This window comes from Geospiza fortis, unplaced genomic scaffold (assembly GCF_000277835.1).
Source record: "Geospiza fortis unplaced genomic scaffold, GeoFor_1.0 scaffold98, whole genome shotgun sequence".
Classification (NCBI taxonomy): domain Eukaryota; kingdom Metazoa; phylum Chordata; class Aves; order Passeriformes; family Thraupidae; genus Geospiza; species Geospiza fortis.
The window spans coordinates 1999578-2023137 of record NW_005054306.1 but is presented as its reverse complement, the minus strand read 5'-3'; the positions used below and the strand labels follow the sequence as shown (position 1 = coordinate 2023137).

General features: G+C 39.4%; 1 protein-coding gene across 2 annotated transcripts in view; it reads left to right on the top strand.

The window, feature by feature from the left end:
* The window catches only part of OPN5 (opsin 5), a 17063-nt gene extending 759 nt beyond the window's left edge, over positions 1–16304 (top strand). Inside the window, exons 2-6 of one of the 2 annotated variants that reach the window (XM_005418407.2) lie at positions 5479–5598; positions 9635–9805; positions 12201–12535; positions 14669–14904; positions 16171–16304. In XM_005418407.2, the coding sequence (XP_005418464.1) occupies positions 5479–5598; positions 9635–9805; positions 12201–12535; positions 14669–14904; positions 16171–16234 (926 nt within the window). In that variant the 3' untranslated portion in view covers positions 16235–16304. The remainder of the gene's footprint in view (positions 1–5478; positions 5599–9634; positions 9806–12200; positions 12536–14668; positions 14905–16170) is intronic. The other variant, XM_031066685.1, reaches the window with a different exon arrangement.
* The last annotated feature ends 7256 nt before the right edge of the window (positions 16305–23560 follow it).

The window sequence follows — 23560 nt, the reverse complement described above, 5'->3', positions numbered from 1 at the left end:
CAGCAGGAAAATGCTGGTTTCTATTTCTTCTAGACATAAACTGGACCTTATTCTTGATAATTTGCCTTCTTTACTTTGGGGAGGAGGGCATAATTATGTCTTTTTGCCTCAACACCAGAGGGAACGGCATGAAGCTGAGTCAGGGAGGTTTAGGTTGGATATCAGGGAAAGGTTCTTCACCCAAAGGGTGTTTGGGTGCTAGAACAGCTCCCCAGGGCAGTGATCACAGCACCAAGCCTGACAGAAATCAAGAAATGTTTGGGCAAACCTCTCAGGCACAGGGTGGGATTCTTGGAATTGTCCTCTGAAAGGTCAGGAGCTGGACTTTGATGCTATATGTGGGTCCTGTTCAACCCAGGCTATTCCATATTCTATTCTATTCTATTCTATTCTAGTCTAGTCTAGTCTAGTCTAGTCTAGTCTATTCCATTCTTCTTTATATATTTTAAGTTCCTTTATGCTTTATGGTCTTCATGCAGTTTCTCACAGCTCAACAGCAATTTTTTCACTAAAACTGATCTGAGGGCAGAACTGTTCTACAAAAAACCTGGGCTCCAGGTGTCAGATGCCTGAAGACAATGCTGAATACAGGATGTACAGTGATTACTTGACATTTATTTCAGTTTTGATTTATTGTCTTGTTCAATGAATTGTGCAGAAAATACCAAGATCTGTCAGTCAGTCCTACCTTTGTGTTTCTCATTCACTGCTTTACATACTCCCTCCCCTACTCTGTCTTATTTCTTTTCCTTGGATTGATCTACTTAATGTAATCTTTTCCATAGTGGAGGTAGCAGAGTTTTTATTATTATTTCTCTTTTATTTATGTTTCTGTTTATTTCTTGTTTCTATTCTGCTTATGTCTTTATTGAAAAAAGAATTCAGAGCGGCAGAGGTGACAGGTGAAGCTGTATCTGGGTGCTGTTCTTGGTGTTCATGCACTGGTTTGTAGGTATCCTCACTTTTCACACAGTTTCAGTTTTCACTGAACTGTACAAAACAACATGCTTTTTGTGTTTTTTTCACTTGGTTAAGTAAACTTATCTTTAATCCCAAGAAATATGTCTGATGGATGAATCTTCCCAATATACACTCTGTTGCCTTGTTATATTCACTGTATTTAGTGTAGATTTATCCTGTTCCAAAAATTACCCCTGTCAGGTGTGAAATATCTTGAACATCACAGGCATAATCAAATTAAGGCAAGGAACAAGACTCAAAAAATTCCAGTGAAAAGCCAAAAGCCAACCATAAAGGCTCAGAGCAATATTCTGAGCAATGTGAGGAAACTGAAATTATAATTTTAAAAGGTCTCATAATCATTTTGATATTGGACTTGTGAACTCATTGTATCCAGTGGCCTGGGTCGGGGTAGTTCTGCTGTTTCTGTGTGTTTCTGTACACATCATATCCCACATTTAGCTCTGAACTAACTTAATTTTTGAAGTGTGTGTTTTGAAATGCATTTTACTTGGTTAATTGCTTTGCCCTTGTGTGCATAACATGATTCACTAGTGGCTTTATTAGAGCTAATTATGGTCTTCCCATATCCATTTAAGTGCTGTATTTGCATATTCCTTGGATCTATAGAATAAAGATATTTCAGGAAAAAATTCTTCCCTGAAAGAATGGTTGAGCAGAGGAATGGGCTGCCCAGGGAATGGTGAAATCTTTAGCCCTGGAAATGTTCAGAAAATGAGTGGAGGTGGCACTTTTTGATATGGTTTGGTGGGCATGATGGTGTTCAGTCAAAATTTGGACTTGATCATTTTGAAGGTGTTTTCCAACCTAAATGATTTTATGATTCCACGCCTGTGGTTTTTTGTTATGACTTGTGATTCAGACTAAACTTGTCACAGTTTTCCACTGAGCTGCATTCCCAACTCCTTTGCAAGAAATTGTGGCCCCTCCTGAGGATGGCCTGTGGGGACATCCTGACAGCAGGGACAGGGAAGCAGGAGGTAGGAAACCAGGACTGCTTTTGTGCATTTTTTTGCACTTGAGCTGTGTAAGGAGCAAGTGAGTTTAAAAAAGGAAAAGAAGCTAAATAGTGAGTGAACAAGGCTGGATCTTATCAGGAAACCCTGCAGAGGTTTTAGGGTCAGACTGCATGCACAGCTGAAGTATTCCAGTTTGAAATATAAAAATAATTGGTTTTTTGTCTTAGAAGAAAATCAGGAGTCTTGAATAGTCTGATAAATTCTATGTGAGTGCGTGATCCTTTGTCCTGAGTAGTTAATTTCCATGTGTAACTTTCTAATTGTCTAGAAAAAAAACCAAATCAGACTATGCACATGGTTCTGAGAATCCAATTCTTTTGTCTTTGTCACTTCCCCCACCAGCTTTTTCATCACTGCCTTGATTGATTCACTGTACAGCCAGGCAGGGTGACAAACTACTGAGCAGGGACCTGCTGACTCCTCTGAAACCCCTTGGCAAGCCACTATTGATCTACAAACTAGTGTGCACACTTCCTCAGCCTGTTATGAAACAGCTTAATTGAAAACAAAATCCTCAACCATCTTTTTTTTTTTTTCTTTTTTTAAATTTTATTTTCTCTAATGGTCTAGTGCCACTGTCAGGTTGGAGAAGTGGAAGTTTATGTCTCCAGTTGGCTGCTTGTAAACGCTTTCCGCTCTCGCTGCCGGTTGTGTGTCTCAGCCTGGCCCTGGCTCTGCAGGTGTTGCTTTTTTAGTTATCGCATCCTTGGCTCTTTATTTGTATATATGTAATAGTGCCACAGTGCCATGGACAGTTCTCCTGGAAAAAAGCCTTTTTTCTATATCTGAAAAGTCTCTCTTCCCTGTTTCCAACCTACCAGACCTGGGAGCTTGCTCCAGCAAGGGCTTCAGCTGACTGCTGGGAAAGTCATTTCATAGCAGGAGAAATGGAGCATTAGATGCCTCACCAAAGGAGATTACAGAGTTTTGATCAAGGAGCTAAAAAAAGATTCAGATAAGCAATTTTCAGATGCAGGCATAGACAAAAGGCAACACAAATGATCAATGGGATAATTCCAGTCATGGGATTAGGAGGTCTGTGGGTTGGGCTCTCTGAAGCATTGGTATTAATAATGAGCAGTGGTTTCAGAGCAGCTTGGCAACTTCAGAGCTACTTGGCTGATAGAGATGTCTCTCTAGACTGCCAGTCAGTTGAAAAAGATTCAGGGAAATGTCAAATACTTTCAAAAGGTATTTCAAACTGGATGCTGGCACTCTAGTTATCCTAAATATCACTGGAGAGGAAAATGGCATTAAGAGAGAAAAGGATTAATATATATGAAAAATGCTCACGGCATTGAGATTCATTCACTCAGCTGTGAGGAAGAAAATGACTCGTATAAATACCTCTATCTGCTTATAATTCAGATTAAATTTGCAGAGCCATAAGAGTAGGTTGTTCTTAGAATTTAATTCACCCAGGGTAAATAAAATCTGATGAGAAAACCTAAGATCAATAATAAGCCAGCTTCTGTTCTTCTGTTTATTTTGTAAAATAATACAGAAAACAATGCTGTCAATATAAAAATAAAAAGTTTCCAATGTGCCGCATTTAATACAAAGAAATTCAAAATCAAAGTATTTTTCTCCTGAGTTTGGTAAACTTTTGGTTCCTAAGTCACTCATATTTCTTGATAAAAAATTTGGTTTTAGCATCTGGGAACCATTTCTCTCTCTGCCTCATGGATGTTCCCAGGTTGCGTTTGTTGATTTTGTGGGGACAAGGAACCCTTGCAAGGGGATTGTGCCATTGATGGACAAGAGTAAATAAAAAATACTCATTTAAATACTGGATTATTTGTTACTGAATTGCCAAATTAATCACTAAATAATTAAATAACCATTTAATTACTGAACTTAATTTGCTGAGGTCTGGCCTGCCAGAAGACTCAGATGAAAATGAGATGGTATTCAAAGGTACAACATTTGGAGAGGGCAGCAGTGCTTGGGGGCTGGAGGGTGCTGGGGCCCTCTGGGAACAGAGATTGCCCCAGCAGAGCCCCTTGTACAAGGCAGCACAAAGGGTGGCTTTGATGCCTCATCAACAGAGGAAAGCTGGGGTGTTCATGACTTTTTTTGGCATAGTGTGAGGAGCTGGCCTCAGCAGGTAGCCAAGCACTCAGGACAAGCCTCAGAGTGGGACAGGGAGGAAACAGGCAGAGAAAAAGCAGTGGAGATGAAGATGGGTGGGGATAAAGACAGGAAGATCCATTCCCAATTAGGCAGTGGGCAAACAGGCTCCTTGAGGGGAATAAATTCAGCATCATGGAATCACAGAATGGTTTGGGTTGGATGGACCTTAAAGATCATCTCATTCCAACTTTCATCATGCGGTTCCAACCCCCAAAGCTTAATGTTTATTTACTGATTTAGGTAGTGAGAAACACAGGTGTCAAACCTAAAATACTTATGGCAAACACCCTTCCTCACCCTTTAAACCTAAAATATTTATGGAAAATACCCTTCCTCACCCTTTAAACCTAAAATACTTATGGAAAACGCCCTTCCTCACTCTTTCCTGGGTTGAACTTCTCTCCTTCATTTCCTTCAGTTTTGTGAGGCAACAGCAGCACAGGCACTCTTTGCTCTTCATTCTTTTCTTCTGTGCTTCCCTCCTTCTGAAGTGTCTCCCCTGATCTGGTGTGAGGCTCAGTGGGCCATGGTCCCTTTGGGATTTTCACCTTCTTGGTCCGTGAGAGGGATGCTCTCTGCTGTCCTGTGTTTCCACAGCAAAACTCTCCCTCTGACCTTAAACTCTTTAAAACATGAATTAGTGAAGACATATTTTCTTCAAGGGAACTGGAAACCCTACAGTTTTCTGTACTGGTGTGATTAATTCCATGGCAGATGCACACTTGCAGAGCTGTGAGTCCTTGGGTGATGATATGGAAAAAAATATATCAGACAGTATGAGAATAATCCCATGCACTAAACTCCACCTGGAAGTTAAAATCAGATTAATCAGATTTATTTTATAATTTTTCTTTCTTGTGATAGAAATACATTTTAATGTAAGATTTGATATTAATATATTAACTGGAAATTTATCTCTTAACATCTGATTGGAGTATTTAATAAAGTTGAAATTGGTCAGATTCTGGTTCCTGTGATTACAAAGAGCTGAATTTCATTCTCGTGGATGTATAAACATTTGAGTGAGAATTGTGCTGGTCAGGACAGAGGGATTGTGGGGTTTCTGTTGTGAGCATTCAGTCGATGTCTGTGCAGGCTCAGCTGGTGAAAGCAATGCCCTCCTGCAGAGGGGAAACGGCATTTGCAGTGGGAGGGACGTGTCTGCAGTCGAGGTCTGTGAGCTGCACAGTGACAATGAGGGGATCACGTTTCAGTGTAAAATGCCCAGCCTTAGGGATCACAGGTTCAGGCTGAAAATGTCAGGGAATTTCACAAGGAAGATGGAGTATTGCTGGTTTTGAGGATGATTCTAATTTGAATGTTATTCTATTTTCCATTATTGCAGGGATCCTTTCAACTCTGGGAAATGGGTATGTTATTTTTATGTCCTCAAAGCGAAAAAAGAAGCTGAGACCTGCTGAGATAATGACTGTTAATTTAGCAGTGTGTGATCTGGGCATTTCAGGTAATTTCATGTTTTTGTTTTCCCTTGTTTTTACCATCTCACCATTCTGCCTGGCAGCAGCAAGAGACATTCCTCTGCAAGTCATGGGAGCATCAAATGCCTTTTGCTGCAGATATTTCTGCTCTATTATTGCATGTAAATAATAGGGGAGGATGAATACCAACATTCCTGAACAACTTGATGGGAAGAAATGAGCAGTACAGAGGAAAAATTAGGGTTGATTTTATCAAAACAGGCAGAGCTCCTGTTCACCTTAGCACGGGGCAAGTCTCCAAAGGCAGCTGCCATGTGCACCCTGGCACAATAACCACAAAATAGCTCAGTATTACGGGTGCAGAAAATGATGGTTTTTTGCCATAGGCTGAATAGAATGGATCTAAATGCCTCAAAAATACAAGCTTAGGCAAATAATTGGAAAATGCCAGTGGCCATCAGCCCATCAAAGCTAATAGTTTTTTCCTCCAGTGGCCATCCTCCTTTGTCTCTAGATCAAACATTTGTGTCAATCTGTAGAGTATGAGCCAGCTGGGAGGATTTTTATTTCAACTCCACAGTCTGGATGTCCTGGCATTGGAGGAGGGAGCTTTGGAGAGGTTTATCCAGAGTTGCAGAGATGGTTGTTTTGGCTCTTGACATGAGACTGATTGAGCTGCTCACAGGGAAAGGACTGGATGTCCTTTAGAAAAGGATATTTTGGATGGCAGACAATCCAATGGGTATCAGGACTCAGCTGACCATGGGATCTCCCCAGTGCCATATAAAAGGAATTATATTCCCATGCTTGCAGGGTCATCTGTCCCCTGTGTGTTGTATAAACTGAGACCTCTGCCCTCAGCTCCAGCGCACCCTTTTCCTACCCTTGTCTCTGCCAGATGCTTTTGCCCTCATCTAAACTCCAAAAATATCACTGAACAATATAAAATTATGTCTCCCAGCCTCCCCTGATGCTTTCTTGAACTCTCACAGCACAAGACCAAAGATCTGCTCATCTCTGCAGATTCCAGTGGTTTTGGTCAGTAAACATGGATTTTTGAAGGAAATACCAAGTCAGTAGAAGAAAGATGTTAGTATAAATATCACTGCTACCACGCAGAGAAATCCCAATTATTTCTTTGGCATTTCTGTATGGACGCACTGCTTCCATCTCTCAACCCTTAGAAGTTAAGGAAAAAGCCCAGACTGGCTTTTTCCTCCTCTGTGATATTCCCATTTTCTTTGTGTTTTAAGAATCTGTATTGTAAGGCTCATATTAGTTATTCCAATGAGAAGGAGTATTTCAGGAGAATTTCCCCAGCTTTGTATTCTGAATGTTGCCCAGTGAATCTGTGTCTGCCCCATCCCTGGAAGTGTCCAAGGCCAGGTTGGATGGGGCTTGGAGCAACCTGGGACTATGGAAGGTGTCCCTGCCCATAGCAGGGGCTGGAATGAGATGGTCTTTAAAATCTCTTCCAGCCCAAAATATTCTGTGATTCTATGATTGGATGCATTTTAACAGGTATCTCCTAACCATAAAAACTGTGTCCCAACCACTCAAACTACAGCTTGTTTGGGACTCCTCTTAGTGTGAGGGCTGGAGATGTCTCTCTTATGGTCTGTCACCAGTGCACCACTTGGTCACCTTGCTTCCTTCCATGGACGTCTCAGTCTATCTGGGGTTTACATTTTGGAATTAAAAATAGTGATTCCAAGAGCCATGCTTGGTTTTCTCAGTTCTCTAATTTTTTTTTTTTAATTAATGGAAGGTTCTAAGTTGAGAAATGTGATGGGTTCTGTCTGCTGGACAAACTGAAGATAGAATTTTTTTTCACAAAATCTTCATATTTCACACACTTGTCTTAACAACGTTTTGAAGAGTTTTGCTTCCTGCAGATTTCCACAGGGTGGCACCAGCCCCTTGTTCAAAGCTGCATCAGGCTGATTTTGCACTGACACCGTGCTCGGGGCTGCTCCCAGTCCTGCTGCTGAAGGGAAATTTGATTTTGTGCAGAGAAATGTGTCAGCCTTTAAAGCTGTCAGTCACTTATATGCCTAAAGTTGCTGACTTGATTGTTAGCCCATAACCTAGATCTTGCCATATTTAATGTTTTTCCTGAAACCTTAATAACCAAGGTCAGCCTTTGCTTGAAAATTAAAAGTGCATTTATTCTGCTTGGAGGAAAGCACATCATACATTGATCTGAGAACATCCTGCGGGTCCAGGCAGAACTTTCCTTACAGGTTTAGGCTGATCCAAAAATACCTTTTGTAAAAATGCATCTGATTTTGAAGGGTTTTCAATCCTGGTGCTTTTGGCATAGAAGATGTAGCAAACATAATTTTCTGCAAGATTTGGTTTTGGAAGAAATGTGTTAGTTTTCTGTTAAGAATGAAAGGACAATGCATGGTTTTACATCAGTTCAATGTGAAACGGAATGTTTTTAGGAAAAAGATTAACAAAATAGAGATTTTTGTCTTGGTTTCTATGAACAGGTTACATTGTGGGAAGTATGGTTTGCAAGATCATTTTTGGCCTCTTCATAAACCAATTCCCTGAGCTTCCATGACATTGCACACACTGGTTCAGCCAGGGAAACCAGCCCAGGGAAGCTGAGGTGTTTTCAAATCCTTGGAGTGCTCTGGCTGCTCCTGTGCAGGAAGGAATACAGTCACAGGGATGTGGAGTTCAATATTTAATATTGTTTGAATGTTGCAGTTGAAATGTTCAGGCCTGGGAGAATTTAAGATCAGGCTGGTAAGTAAAACTGAAGTGTTTGGAAAACAGATATCCCTAGATTGTAAATTTTTGAGTTTTCTGTTCCATTAAAGTTAATTTATTTTCTTTGCCTAATTAAGACCAAGAAAAAGCTAATAACTGGGAGAAAAAAAAAGGAGATTTCCAACTAGATAATTAAAATTTTCAAACTTTCTCTTTGTCACAATACTTACAAAGAATATGAAAAATTTAAACCTGCTTTAAGGTGAGAATGGAATATCATTTGACTAAACTTCACTTCATCCATAATGAAGCACTCACTTTTACCTGTGGAGCAATGAGATAAAGTGCACTAAGAGAAAGCCTCGAAAATAGTTACTCGTTTCCCATCTCTTTGGGGAAGCTCGGAATGTTTTGATATCTGTGTGCAGTGGCTTGCTGGGAGGCACCAAAAAAATGTGTGGTGTGCAGAGGAGCTGAAACCACTTCTGCAGCTCAAGTCTGTATCTTTCCTTCCCACCTAACACTTCACCTCACTGTGTATTCTACTGCTGGGCCTTGACAGGTTTGAAAAAGTCCTTTTTGAAGGCAAATTTCCTTACCTTGTGCTTGAAGACACCTAATTGGCTGCATGTCTTCACCTAGTCTACCTCTACTACAGGGATGTAGACTAAGTAGATCAGAGCTTGTTTCAAGCTCTGACTAAAACCATCCTGTTTAATTGTTGGCCTGTGGACCTAACACATACTCTGAAGGTTTCATAATGAGAAGAGCCTGCTCATGATTGGTTCCAGAGTGTTGGTTTACCTCTGGTTCCTGTGGTTTGTAGTATAGCCCCTCTTTCCAGCCCTTCTGCAGGCTTGGCTCATCCTACCTCATCACTGGTGCCATGGGATTCAGCCACAGCTACCTGAGGCTCAGTCCTATCCATGGAGTGCTCACAAGCCATGGAATCACAGAATGCTTTGGGTTGGAAGGGACCTTAAAGACCATCTTGTTCCAACCCCTGCCATGGACATGGACACCTTCCGGTGTACCAGGTTGCTCCAAGCCTCATCCCACCTGGCCTTGAACACTTCCAGAGATGGAGCATACACAACTTCTCTGGGCAACCCATGACAGTGACTCACCACCCTCAGAGTAAAGATTTTATTCCTAATATCCCATATAAATTTACCCTCCAGCCTAAAGTCATCACCTACTCTGTCTGAAGCCCTTTCTCCATGTTAAGCACTTTTATGGGTATTAGTTTTTGCAAGGGAGAGGGTTTGCCTTTCTGATAAAAGGAGATTTTCTCAAGGATGGGTTTCATCAGTGGGCTGACATTCTCTCCTTCTTTTGAAGTTGTAGGCAAACCCTTCAGCATCATCTCCTTCTTTTCCCACCGCTGGATGTTTGGGTGGATGGGCTGCCGCTGGTATGGGTGGGCTGGTTTCTTCTTTGGCTGTGGGAGCCTCATCACCATGACAGCTGTCAGCCTGGACAGGTACCTGAAAATCTGCCACTTGTCCTATGGTAAGACAAATATGTACCTATATATGGATGACTGTATTATCTATGACTGTGGAAAAGCTGTATTAAATGCTATAGTTTACTTCACTGAAGTAATTAAGCTCTTCAGAATACTTTTCTTAAATATAAAGGCAAGTACGCAGAGGAGAGAAACATGTTTGCATGATTCAAGAAATCCCAGTTAAATTATTTTGCTGGACATAAGACTCTCACTGTTGTCCCTCTGCTGTCTGCTTAAGCCATGAGTTTTTGTAACCCCTCACAGATAAATCACTTTATGTCTATCAAGGCCTATCTGCATTAACAGATGCAAGTAATGCACATATTGCAGGGTCCTATGGATCAAAACACAAAAATATTCCTTATTAAATGCCTAAATTCCTCTGTGGTGTGTGGCAAGCTATTTAAAGTACCTAAGAGATTTGGAAGGGCAATAAGTCATAATGTGAAATAGTCTCTCAAATATGGAAATGGAACCTGAGAGGATGAAATGAATTTAGCAGTGTAAGGTGTTACCACCATATCCATCAGTGCCTTGTACCTCTGGAATATGATGTATTATATGCTTAATTCTTTCCAGCTAAATGATATTGTCACAGTATAGAAAAGATGTTCCTCTTGCATTATAAGGAACTAAATTCACATCCAAATATAGGGAATACTCAAGGTGACTTTACAAGTAATAAACACCTTGCCCATGTGACTTGAGGGACACCACAGATCTCTTTATGATGACATGAAATATCGATCATGTTAAGCTGTAAGGAAGGTTGGCAGATAGGAAGTGTAAATAAGCCAGTCTGTGCCAGCAGATAAAAGCTGTGGTACTGTACTAAGATGTGCTATCACAGACCCCTGTGTGTCCATACTTTTACCCTAAATGGGAGTGCAGGGGAGGTCTCCTAAGCTGAGTGTTAGATACACCAATAATATTAAGCAGGATTCAGTTTTTTCTATTGAAGTCTTATCAAAATAATTCAGTGGCAACCCAAATCACAGACAATTTTTCACAGACTTGGAGAGCTGAAGTGAATATTTCATGGCTGGCTGTATTTGTGCCACCAGCTGTGGTCATCTTAGTTCATGGGAGAGAAACTCTTCAAAGCCTTTATTCTCAAGGGCTCTGATCATGGTGGTCCATACAAAATGATGGAGAGCAATAAACAAACATGTTTATCATGCTCAGTCTAGGTGGTTAAAAAATGTTTCTCTTTTAATAGTTATGCTATTGTTGCTTTGTTTTTCCACTCCTGAACACAACAAAGCACCTTTCTGTCTCTCAGCCATCATATATGAATACATCATTTGTCAGGCAATGTTCATTTTCCTTCCAGTGATCCCGACATGTAAAATCAGCTGGAAAGGGACACATCCAAATTAAAGGTGTTTCTTTGCTTTGGTTTTATTTTAAATCACCCTGAAACCCTGAAGAAATCTCCTTAATGTTAGTGTGAAGTGAATGAAAAATCCCCTGTGAGTCAGAAACTACAAGCAAGTTGGGGGTTCCAAGATGAAAGGAGATGTATGATGTTATATGTTATGTTACACCATATTGCAAGTTTCTGCAAAAATGAAAGATTTAAATTTGTTAGTCGTATCTGAGTCCTACATGTTGAACATGTAGATGGTGATGAAAACCGTGCAAAGTGAAACTTTTTCTAGATGAATTAGAGCTGTATGCAAGATGAGCAGAGAGGCAAGGTTCTGATCTCCAGGAGTTCTATTTGCATTTAAAAAGGCAAGGACACTTGAAAACACATATTACAGATACTTCTGACAGGATACACATGGTGATTTTCTGTCCTGGAAAAGAATGAGAAAGTAAAATTAAATCTTAGATATCTTATTTCCACTGTAAATCCTTGTTTTTCAGTCACAGAGTTTGAGCTTTAGTCAGGCAACATAGGAGAAAAAGAGTAGGAAAAAAGCTAAGTTACATTAGAGAATTGAAATTACTGGACAAGATTCCTCTGACTGTTGTTGGGCTGGTTGTTTGGATTTCTTTAGTTTGGACTCTTCTCAGTTGTAATTCATCACAAATTAAAGCAAAATTCTGAAATAAGGATGGGTGGAGGCTTCCATGTGAGTGTGCCTTTGTCTTCATGAGGCACAAGGTGAGCTCAGGGTCACTATGGACACCTGGAAAGAGCCAAGATGAACATGATGGAGTTGTCAAACAATAAAAAACCTCATATTTCACAGAATCATAGAATGGTTTGGGTTGGAAGGGACTTCAAAGACCATCCAGTTCCAAAGACCCCACAGGGACAGCTTCCAGGAGAGCAGATTGCTCACAGCCACATCCAGCCTGGCCTTGAACCCTTCCACGTGACACAACAAATTCCATGGTGCCAAACACATCTGGATGTGAACTTGTAACTCTTGAATTTTCCTCCAGGTACCTGGCTTAAGAGACACCATGCATTTATCTGCCTGGCAATAATCTGGGCCTATGCTACGTTCTGGGCTACAGTGCCTTTTGCTGGGGTGGGGAACTACGCCCCCGAGCCCTTTGGGACTTCCTGCACTCTGGACTGGTGGCTGGCACAGGCTTCAGTGACTGGACAGGTTTTTGTTCTGAGCATCCTTTTCTTCTGCCTCCTGTTCCCAACTGCAGTGATTGTGTTTTCCTACGTCAAAATAATTTTAAAAGTCAAATCATCCACCAAAGAAGTTGCTCACTACGATACCAGGATTCAGAACAGCCACATACTTGAAATGAAGCTGACTAAGGTAGGTAGGAACATTTTCCTCAGTTTGCTGTGTTGGGTCATAGAAGCAGGTTTGGAGATAACACAATGTTCTGAAGGTGGTTTTTGTAGCTTTCTCCTCTGTTACTGTCAAGATGAGGGGTGGAAACATAATTCAGAGATTAGGGCACTTGGGTCCCTGAGATCATGATCCACTCTGAAGCTCTGCCACAGCTTTCCCCTATGCCCTTAAAAGTCATATAATTTCCCTGTGGCCCTGCTCCCCTCCATAAAACACCATTTGCTTTCAGAAACTGTTGTAAACAGTAATTTAAGGTGTTTGATGTGCATAGGAATTATAACAGAAAACAAACAGAGAGCAGATTATTGTAGCAGGGAAATAAAACTTTCAGACTGTTTACGTTCCTCTGTTAATGAAGATATAAACCAAAATTGGTCCTGTGACACTGCAATTGTTTTTATGCAAATAATTTATCAGTTAGACTCAGCCATGAACTGCTGATAAAAATGCACTGAATTGCTAAAATTAATTTTCCATCTCAGACCATATCCTGTTTTCCCTTTCTGATTGAATCTATTTTCTGTTTGGCAGTAGTGACAGCCATGATCCTTACTGGTTATTGTGCCAGGAAATCTCTCAAAATAAAGGCTTGTATTGAACAAAATCAGATTCCTTAGCTGTAAAAGATTCACCAGCCTCTGTAAGACATGCTAAGAGCGAGACAAGCAGCAAGTTTTGCTTGGCTGATCAAATTTTATTACAATTTTTCTGAGTTGAACTGAGAGTTATATAACATGCAGCAATAAGGGGCATTATGCCTAAACATATCTGAAAATCTCAGCTACGTACCTGCCCAGCCAGTGCTGCCAGTACAGCTGGTACAACTTCACTTGCCTTTCAAAAGGATGCTTCCAATTGTTATGTTTTTTGGTGGTTATTCAGCAAATTTCCTTTGAAGAGCAATGGAAACTTTTGATTTGAGGCTGCAGGTTTGGGTTTTTTTTTTTTTTTTTTTTGCATATTGGAAGGATCATGTAAAATTCAATGTTATCTGAGTTGCAGCACCAGTAATTTTCCCTCCTGTCTTGGATCTACACTGGAGAACATATTGTTGGGGTAAATATAAATATGGAAAATTCATTTCCCTTACAACCCATTTGACTCCACAGCACAAACAGGCTGTGTTTGAAATCCTTGGCTCACCTGCACCATTCCTTCAGCGACAGACAACAAAAAGAGCAGGCTGCAGGAAAGGTTATGCAATGTCCAAACCCCTTGTGCCTTCTGGTGACTTTTTTTTTGTATTCTAATCCTGCTAATCGCCTTATTCCAAATGAGTGCACATGTGCTGCTGCCAGTGTGGGTGCAGCACTGATCTGTCAATGGCAGCAGCATAAAGGCAGATGTTTTTCAGGATATATGATGGCATGGCATCATTTGAAGTGATATCAGGCTGTGACTGAGTGCAGACAGGCTAGTTCAAGTAAAGTATGCAAATCACAGATTTTGGCCCCAAACAATTTTTCTTTGGTATTTATACTAAATTTATTTATGGTTAAATTTTGTTACATTATAACGAGGTCACTTACTAATTTGCCAGGAACTCATTTATCAGAACTAAAATATTTAACATAAATTTGTTTTTTAAAGTATTTACATATTCTAATGGAGTGAAAAATCCATGATTTGGGTTAGGAGGAATAAATCTAGACATTTTACTAGCATTCTCACTCTCAGTTAAATTCCCAGTTTTCAAAAGAATTTTTTCAAGAACCTTCGCACTCTGCTAATCTCCTAAAAAGGAGATTCTGTGTTTTGAAGGGAATCCTCTCTTTAAATAATTTGAATTCAACATCAAGCTATTATTATTTTTTGAAATCTCATTTAGTTTCCTCATATTTAGCCAGACTTTACTGTATTTTTAAAGGTTTGATAGCAGACTCATTAACTACTCTGTGTCAGGCAAAAGAAACAGGCAAGAGATAAAGAGGCAGATTTTGTTCATATTGCAAATTTACATGAAAAAGCAAGTTATAATTTTTCATTTCCATTCAGTGGAATGTAACTCCCTTGCACTCTGCCTAGCTCTGTGCTGCTCTGCCAGTGTCTGACTGTTCTGGATAAACCCTGCTGTCTCTTTTCTGCTCTCACAAGGTGGCAATGTTGATCTGCGCAGGGTTCCTCATTGCCTGGATCCCTTACGCCGTGGTCTCTGTCTGGTCAGCCTTTGGACGGCCTGACTCGGTCCCCATCCAGTTCTCAGTGATCCCAACACTGCTGGCAAAGTCAGCGGCCATGTACAACCCCATCATTTACCAGGTCATTGATTGCAAGTTTGCCTGCTGCCGACCGGGAGGGCTGAAGGCCAAGAGCTCTTTGAAGAAATCAAGGTAATTTCTTCTTTGGGGAGTGGGATACCTTTAAGAACATCATTTTCCAAAAAGTACCAAAATAAGATCTTACAAGAATCACAGCTCACTGAATCTTATTTCTTGTGTTTGACCATGACCATTTTGATTTGGGATTTTTCTTGCCATGAGAATTTGTAAAGTGACTGTAGGTGTATAAGGACAAGAAAGAAGACAGTCCTTCTAGGTCCAGCTGCAACTCCATTGATATAGTTTGGAAAAAAAGTCCTATTGGTTTTAATGGGTTTTGGATCAATCCTGTCTTCCTAATCCTTTTCTTTCACATCATCATATGATTTTCCTCTAGAAGGTGTTGATGACCGCTATTGCCAGTGAAGCAAATGGAAGAGAATTGTGTTAATTCCTTCCATAATTAACCTGTTAATACTATACATTTCAGCCACGGAATCAACAGGGAGAGACAATAATTCTTCAGTGAGCCTCCAGGTATCATTCATACCAAAAAAACCCACCTCAAACCAGACAAATCAAAGTGTAATTATCTCATAAGAAAGTCTCCTTTTTTTTAACTTACAACCCTTAAGCCAAGTTTGTGCTGCACACCTGTGGAATTCCTGAAAACACTAATTATGCACTTGGAGGAAAAGTATAGTTCTGTATTATGCCAGACAAGTGCCTTACTTTTGTGGTTGAACAACGAGATAACAGTGGATGTTAATCTGACAGGGTAGACTGTCACAAACATCATGGCACACATAAGTGACTGTGAAACAATACAATTCCAGTAATTTGCTCCAAAGGCCTAAAGCATATGTGCCTTGATAGAAACATGAAGGACAATTTTATTATTGAACATGAAGGACAATTCATATTATTCCCCTACAAATTTCAGCATTTTTGGTGTGTAGCTCAGTGAGTCAATCTTGAGCTTACACAACTTCTTGCAGCAGATCCATAATCTTACACTGAGATTTATTTCATCTGCAGAACATGCAGAGTTTATATATGTTGTAAATGTCTGAGGTGTTGAATTTATAGTGTGCCAAAATCCCTGCTGCAGTTTTAGTCAAATGGGACACAAATTCAAAGAGCCTTCTGTGGATTTTTGGTAGCTGGATTTGTGTTTAGCATCTGAAGGTCTTACCCAGTCCCTCAAGCTGAATACAAGCTGGCTTCTCTAGGCCTGTGCAGTGAACAAAACGATCTGGAGGAATCACTTCCCAGAAGTAGGAACTTAATTTCCATCTTGGTGTGGCAAAATGACCATTGTACCCTCTCTGCCCACAGGACATACACAATATCTGCACACAGGGACTCCACAGCCATGAACGAAACCCAGCTGGAAGCTTGAGGGATCATCTCACCTACAGCAAATGAAAACCTGGTGACAAACAACCCTACTGGCTCAAGTTCCTCTTTCTGTAAATGAATTAAAATATGGTGACAGGTTTATTTTACTCCCTTTTCCTATGTACAATGTACAGTTCTTTCCATCCTGACCAAAATAGTGCATTAGACTTGGGCAAATATTCTAAGTACTGAAAGGAAGAAGAAACAGAGAAATTTTGTGTTTATTAAAAAATTTCCTTTACTTGAGATGCTTTAAAATGGCCTTTTTTGTTCTTAGCACTAGCAGAAATGATAGTTTGGGCAATATTTTCCCTGAGGAGAAGGAAAGTATTCATAAAGACCAGTGGTGCCCTGGAGCATGAGAGAAAGGATTTCTCAGAGGAAAAATCTGAGTCAGAGCTTCATTTCTCAGGGCTCTGAACTACACAGTGGGGAAACATTAGCTGACTGGATTTCCCTGGCGAGCATCTTCCCAAATCATGAGGCTACAAGCTGTGTTAAACCACTTTGACTTCAGTCCTTCAATATTCAGAAATATTTTGATTTTAGTCATGGCAAAGTCAGAGGTGCCACATTCATACACAGGATCACTTGACGAGATACAGAATAACAAATCCTTACTCAATTTTAAACAAGAGGGGAAAGGTCTCTTGCTCAAATTGTAGATTCATTTAGGAGTTATGAATAACTTTGTAATAAAAAAGCAGAACTTAAATGAAGTCAGCCCAAGCTAAACTGAGCAAACCAATATTTCACACATTTTTATCATTCTCTGGCCAAAATTACAATGAAATATGATGGCAATAAGCAGAAACATTTTTCACTGTGTACTTTACTCATCACAATTCTTTATCAGATCAATTAATGAGGTATAAAATGGCAAAATGTTCCTCAATCCCAACCATGAAACCAGATTCAAAACTGTTGTGTTTGTGAGAAGATGTTACAGTACTGGTAACAGAGGAGTCTTTCCAAAGTGCAGCTGCAGATTAATTTTTTAAACACTCAGTCCTGGAAGGATGAGGATTAGCAACTACTTGAGAGAACAAAGTTCTGCAAGTTCCTAATGCATTCAACAGAAAAACAATGTGTCTTGAGATGACCTGCAGAATAAGGCAGCTGAAACAGTTGTGCTGGATAGGAGACATAATTATTCCTCGTGTCTCCTTTTTCTCCTTTGGATTTTTCTTAAGGTGAAGGTATCACTATAGATCAAAAATTAGCATTTCAGTAAAAGCAGATTTTTAATGCTTAAAATGATGATTTTGATGTTTCTATGTAATTTCTTCAAGAATGATACAATTCCATTAAAAATAAGTTAATTACAAATCAAAGAGTCTCCCACACAGATTTATGCTGACTGTCAAAAAAACTCAGAGTTACAAGGGCAAAGATTTCTTCTGAGCTGTTCCTTTAAGGAAAGAAAGCATTTGTGAAAGAGTTTAAATTACTTTCCTGTTTAATATTTCCTGTTTAACATTAATTTATTCTACTGTTATTTCAGAATTGTGTTTAACATGCATTTCCTGCCACCCTGAACTGAACTCCTTTCGTAGCTGATCCATGGTGATGTTAATATTGCTTTATACAATAATATCATAAAGGTTTAATGACATTTGTTGGCATGTCCCAGCACTCCCATTCTGCAGTTGCTGTTATTCAGACCACGTAGCAGGAGTAGAATTCTGTTGAATTTTCCTAAAGTATTGCTTCCTCTTCTGCAATGCTTTAGCAAAAGAAGTTTGAATAAAAACAAAAAGATCTTGCAGAGGTACAAAGACTTGCCATGTTACCTATCTGTGGTTTTGTGTTAATTTTCCCCCAGAAGTTGAGTTCTTTCCTTTCTACAGACCTTTCAGCACAAGACCAACTCATTCCTTAATTATGGTTGCAAATTGACTCCACAAATTGATCCAGAGCAGAAGGCATCTTTTACAATATCTGCAGTCTTGGTTATGAAGATTTTAACAACCTTGCCTGCATTATCCTGAAGCTTTTATTATTTTCTTCATCCAGACAAGATTTTGTTTGTATCTATAGGTGTTTTTCATAACTGAGGTGTGATGTAAATCAGACATACAGTGGCCCTATAAATGAGATTAGCTGGAGCAACACTGTTGGTAAAATTGTAGGATTTGCTCAATACTCTGGCCAGATTTAGGGGTAGATCAACTCACAGTTTGTGCATGAGCCCTTCCTCTAATTTAAATTGGGCAGGCTTTTCTCTTTATTTGTTAAAATTATATACTTACCTCAGAATTGCTGCCGGTTCATCCCAGAAGTGGATCCAAACTTGTGGTAGGGCTGAATTTTAAATTTTTAAAGAGTGTAAGATATTTTTGGATTCCACTATAGCAAATGGACTAGATACATGTGCTACCTAAAGAATTCAGAAGTTTAATAAATCTAAATATGAACTTCCAGAATAATGACAAACATTTCATATGACTTAAAGCTATTTATTTTCATATTATTTAATTTTTTTGTTTATTTAATGCTGTAACTATTCTTGTCTGAAAACTCAGTTTTGCCATGACTGAACAGTATCTTGCTCTAGGAGAGACTTCAGGAGTCCAGCTTGTGCAGGAGTTAGAGACAAGTGTATGCTGAGCATGTGTTCAAGTGGAAGATGTTCCCCTGAACCGAGCAGGACATGCACATTTCAGCATACAGTGCTTAATTTAAATGCAGAATCTGAACCTAAGAGCAAATGGATCTCATTGGATTCAATGACAAAATAGAACTGGAGCACTCTCTTTGTTCACCTGTATATAAAGCAGCTCACACAATTTCTGCTCTGTTTGGGATCACAGTGGTAGAGGAATGAGGGCTCTTATTATGGATTCAAATTTTCAAGGTCAGCTTTGAATTGATTTGAAGGTTGCAGCCAGATGGTTCTAAAGATAATACTTTGCCACAGATGCTCAGGACAGAGTTTCTTCCTCTTCCCGTGTTGAGGCTGATAATTGATTATTATATAAAACTGAGATATGTAAGCTCAGTCTGAGGTCATCAAAAGACAATGAATCTCTCACTCTCCTGTTCTAGAAAACTTCTAAATGTTTTACAAATTTCAAACTTATGCCATTTTGTGATCTGAGCTTTGTCAAAGCACCAACATTATCAAACCTACTCAGTGTGATGAATGAGTAAGGAATAAGACTCTGAAGGAAGATTTCTTTATTGTATTTTCAATATTTCATCCTCCTTGTTATATTAAGAATTTTCCTCTTTTTATGTATAAACATTAAGCTAAATGTTTTTCAATGAAAATAGTACCATCAAGGATAACAGCTATAAATGAGGATCTTTTATTATATAACCTTTGTGTGCATTCAGGCCAAGCTGCCAAGAGGCAAAATTCTATTTGAATTCACTGCACATGACTTGAAGGAAGCAATTGACACAGGCTAAGACTCCACTTAGGTAATGAGGTGACCTGGACAGCAAGATTGAGAGCAAGAGAGTAATGAGAGCAATACTGTATTTTGAAGGGACAGTGAAATTATGCAAAGAATGTGGGTATGGAAATTTTTTGTTTGTCATTTTCAGTCATAGATGACGAATGACTATAAACCTTCTTCTGAAGACTTGGAAATATGTTGACAATGAAGAAATATCAAGATTTAAAATGCCTGAAGAAACTCTTGAAATAGGAGATTTAAACAAAGTTTTATGATGGAAGTTGAAAAAAAGATTAAGTACTCAAAATGTAAGTTATGGTTGTGGGATCTTGGAAGAGAGTAGGGAGCATTTGTCCATGCAGGTGAATGCAGCTGTAGCAAATTTTATTTGTAGACCTGTAATAAAAATGAAAAGACTCTAACCCAACAAGTGATTTGTTAAAAATATTTATCACTCACAGTACAAGACTGCTGATAGCAGAAGATTTTTGGTTTTGTGGCATCGAAAGCGAAAGAGAAAATTGATGTGTCCTCATACAAAGAGAGTGTGATTAATGAATGACAGGCACAATGATAGTGAATTGGATTCCTTGGTGGAACTTTTCTCTTGGCTGACAATGTCTTTTAGAGCTTGTCCCACCTCCACTATGCAGGCTGTTCTTGGCCATGAGAATCAACCTGAATAGCTGGTAAATGACCAGGCACTTATTTCCCCTGTAGTTCTACATTATTCATGTTATGTTTGTGTTTCTACCTATTTTCCCACCAGGGAACTTTCAGACACATCAATCTGTATCCCTCAGGAAAGCAGCTGTGGCATGTTTTTAGTCACATTTTCCAGCTCAGGATGTCCCCACAGGAGCCTCTCTCTGGGTAAGAAGTTCTTGACAAATGATGTTCACCATAACACCAATTTCTCTTCTTCCCTCCTCTCAAGGAAGGTTTGGTTGGTTCCGTCCACATCTGTATTTTCCCAAGTTTCACAGGCCTTTCCAGGTGTCTGGGCCCAAGGAAGAACATCTAGAACATTCATTTATCTGAAACTAGAGCACCACCATCATCATCACCATGTTTACACGTGTTCTGGAGCTCTTGTGCATCCCATAATGACATTTTTCTTATCTACATGCTTTACTTTTCAGGATGGTTCATATTCTTCTTCACTTGGAACACGGTGCTCAGGGTGAGGGCTGTTTTTATAACTGTCTGGAATGATTTTCACTTCCCCAGTTACCCCTGTTTCAATTTGCAGCTGGGGCAGAGGGTCTGGGACATACAAACCAGAGCAAAACCTTTTGAAATACAAGGTGGAGCTACAGATTTTCAGGCTCTCATTACTTCTGAACTTACAGGATGCTTCATTAGTTTTGAATAAAGAGCCTTTTTCAGTCAATGACTGCAGTTTTGTGTCTTAGCTGGGTAGAAAAGAAAACCCACCAGGTTTGTTAGAGATCTGTTCTGAGAGACACAGTCAGTATCAAACCAGTGACTGCAACAAATTAATGAAAGTTCCTGGTAAAGGTTTCCCTGGGTCAGTAAGATGATCATTGGTCTGTATTTTGAAGACAGTACTGAAGAGAGTTTTGGGAATAGCTCTCCTAGTCTTTGTGGAATATTGCTAATAAATTTGTGAAATAACCAGTGAACATTGCACTGACCAAAACCTGACATTGCACAGAATTATTTCAGGTATAGATGGTGGATAGATGTGTAGTACACAACGCTTTTTAAATGATAAATAATGTTACATTGCATCAAGTATAATCTTACATTAGTGAAAATATGAAACATTTAGAAAATAGGTATGTGTAGAAAATAGGTACATCTAAAAAATAGAGATGGGAAGATGTTTTCGGTTTCTAAAAGGGGCTACACAGAGGTTCAGCATCCTAAAATCAGAGGCTGGTGTGAAAGTCTTTCTGCACAAATCTTACAGAATGTGTCAAGGAAGGGATCTTACCTTAGGGCTTTGCATTCATGGAGGCAGTCTGCAGCACCGAAAAGTGTTTCCCTGGAGCCCCTGAAGATCCTCATTCCTGAATTACAAACCATTATCTGGGATTTATCAGTGGGTGGAGAACCTGCCTTTCTGTCTGCAGTTCCGGTCCCCAGTGCTAAGGGAAGCTTTAGAAAAAGTGTAACAGGGAGGAGAGAAAATTGATAATGTGTAAGCAGCAGAAACTGAGGTGAGGGAGTGACAGGGTTAAGCAAAGTAGTCTAAAAGAGGAAAACTCAGAGAAAATTATATCAGTCTATAAATAACTTCTAGGAAAAAATAATGTAAATGAAAGAAGGGAGTTATTTGCAGTCTCAGAAGGTGATAGAATGAGAAATCAAAGCTGGAAGCTAAGGCAGGAAAAGCTGGAAAGGGACTTTGAGCTACAGGAACATTCAGGCTTTGGAAGAGTTCTGAAGGGGAGAAGTTGGGACATGATTAACTAGACACTCAAGAATAGATTATTTAATCTACTAACAAAAAATTTTAACAATTGGCAATATTTCTGTACAGTCATTTATAGTCCTGATATGTGAATTTCTGAGCATTTTACTAATTTAAACGCTAGTAGGAGCTCACCTAAGCTGTCTGTGCTGCTGCAGCAATGAGTGCTGATCTTGCTGTACAGACAGCTGAATGGTTTACACTGGATCTGGCTTCAAAAGATCCCTCACAACGTGAGACTTCACTTCTGATGAAGTGATTTCAAAATCCAAAGTTGGTGCAATGCAGTGTCATGTGCAGATGCAGAGTTAAACTTTATTATGAAGGAAGAAGCTTTGCTTTCACAGTTATTAGATGAGCTTCTCACAGAGGTATCATTCTGCAGCACTTGCAGTTCAAGCTGAAATAAAGTGCTGTAATTACTGCCATGGACAATTTGTTGGAGTAAAATATTTTCAGCTGTGCTATTTAGCTTTTGAGCACATGATAATAAATCTGGAATCCCAGAGTCATTAAATTAAAATGCACCAAACAACCACAGGGAAACTACATGAGGAAATTACCTTCAGCAAAACATATATTAGTGGTTTGTGATCTACCTTTTCATTCTTAGGAATTATATTTCTAATAGAGTTAAATTTACAAAGATACCAAGAGATTTTTAGTGATACTGACCCAAAACCAACTATAATATGATTGTTATCTCAAAGCTTAGGTGTGTTATTTGTATAGAAATATATTTCTGCTATTGAAGGTGTGTCCTATTAAGAAATAATTTGAAGTGTAATTTTTTGTGTAAGTGTGCTGTATTTATTGTTTCAGTTTGTTGGCAGTAGGATTGTATTCACATTTAATGTCCTGATACTGGTCTATGCTTAACATTGTAGAGCAAGAAATCACAGACATGTATTAGATAGATTTCTGTTCTGTTTAAGGTGTCAGACTCCTTCCGGCTGAAAATACATGCACAGCTGCTTGGAAGTCCATGATCTACATCTCTTTCCAGTTTCTAATGTAAAAAATGGGTCTTGTGTTTCCTTTGCCTTGCTCATCTCCCACCACAGCAGCCTCAGCAGCCTTTTTAGAGTTGCACCTGGTTAACAAAATCCACAACAGGGAATCTGGTCCATAGGGAAAAGGCAAAGTAGGGAAAAGGCAAAGTAGGGAAAATGTGTGCTCCTTTCTCAGTGAAAGATGAGATAAACCAGGTGCAACCCCATGAAAATCAGGGTACTTCTCTGGAACTGTGATAGAAATTAAAGGAGAAAATATCTTTCCAGTTTTATGGGGCCCAAGCAATGCTAGATGTACTGACCACTCTCTGGGAGCTGGTTCTCCAACACTGTTGTAAACAACTTGAGACCTTGAGGTCTTGTAAACAACTTAGACCTTGAGCTGAGATGGTTCTTTCTGCTGAGGAGATCTACTGACTGCACTAAAAATTTAGCTTGGCTGGTAGCACAAAGGTGAGGAAGGCTGAAGG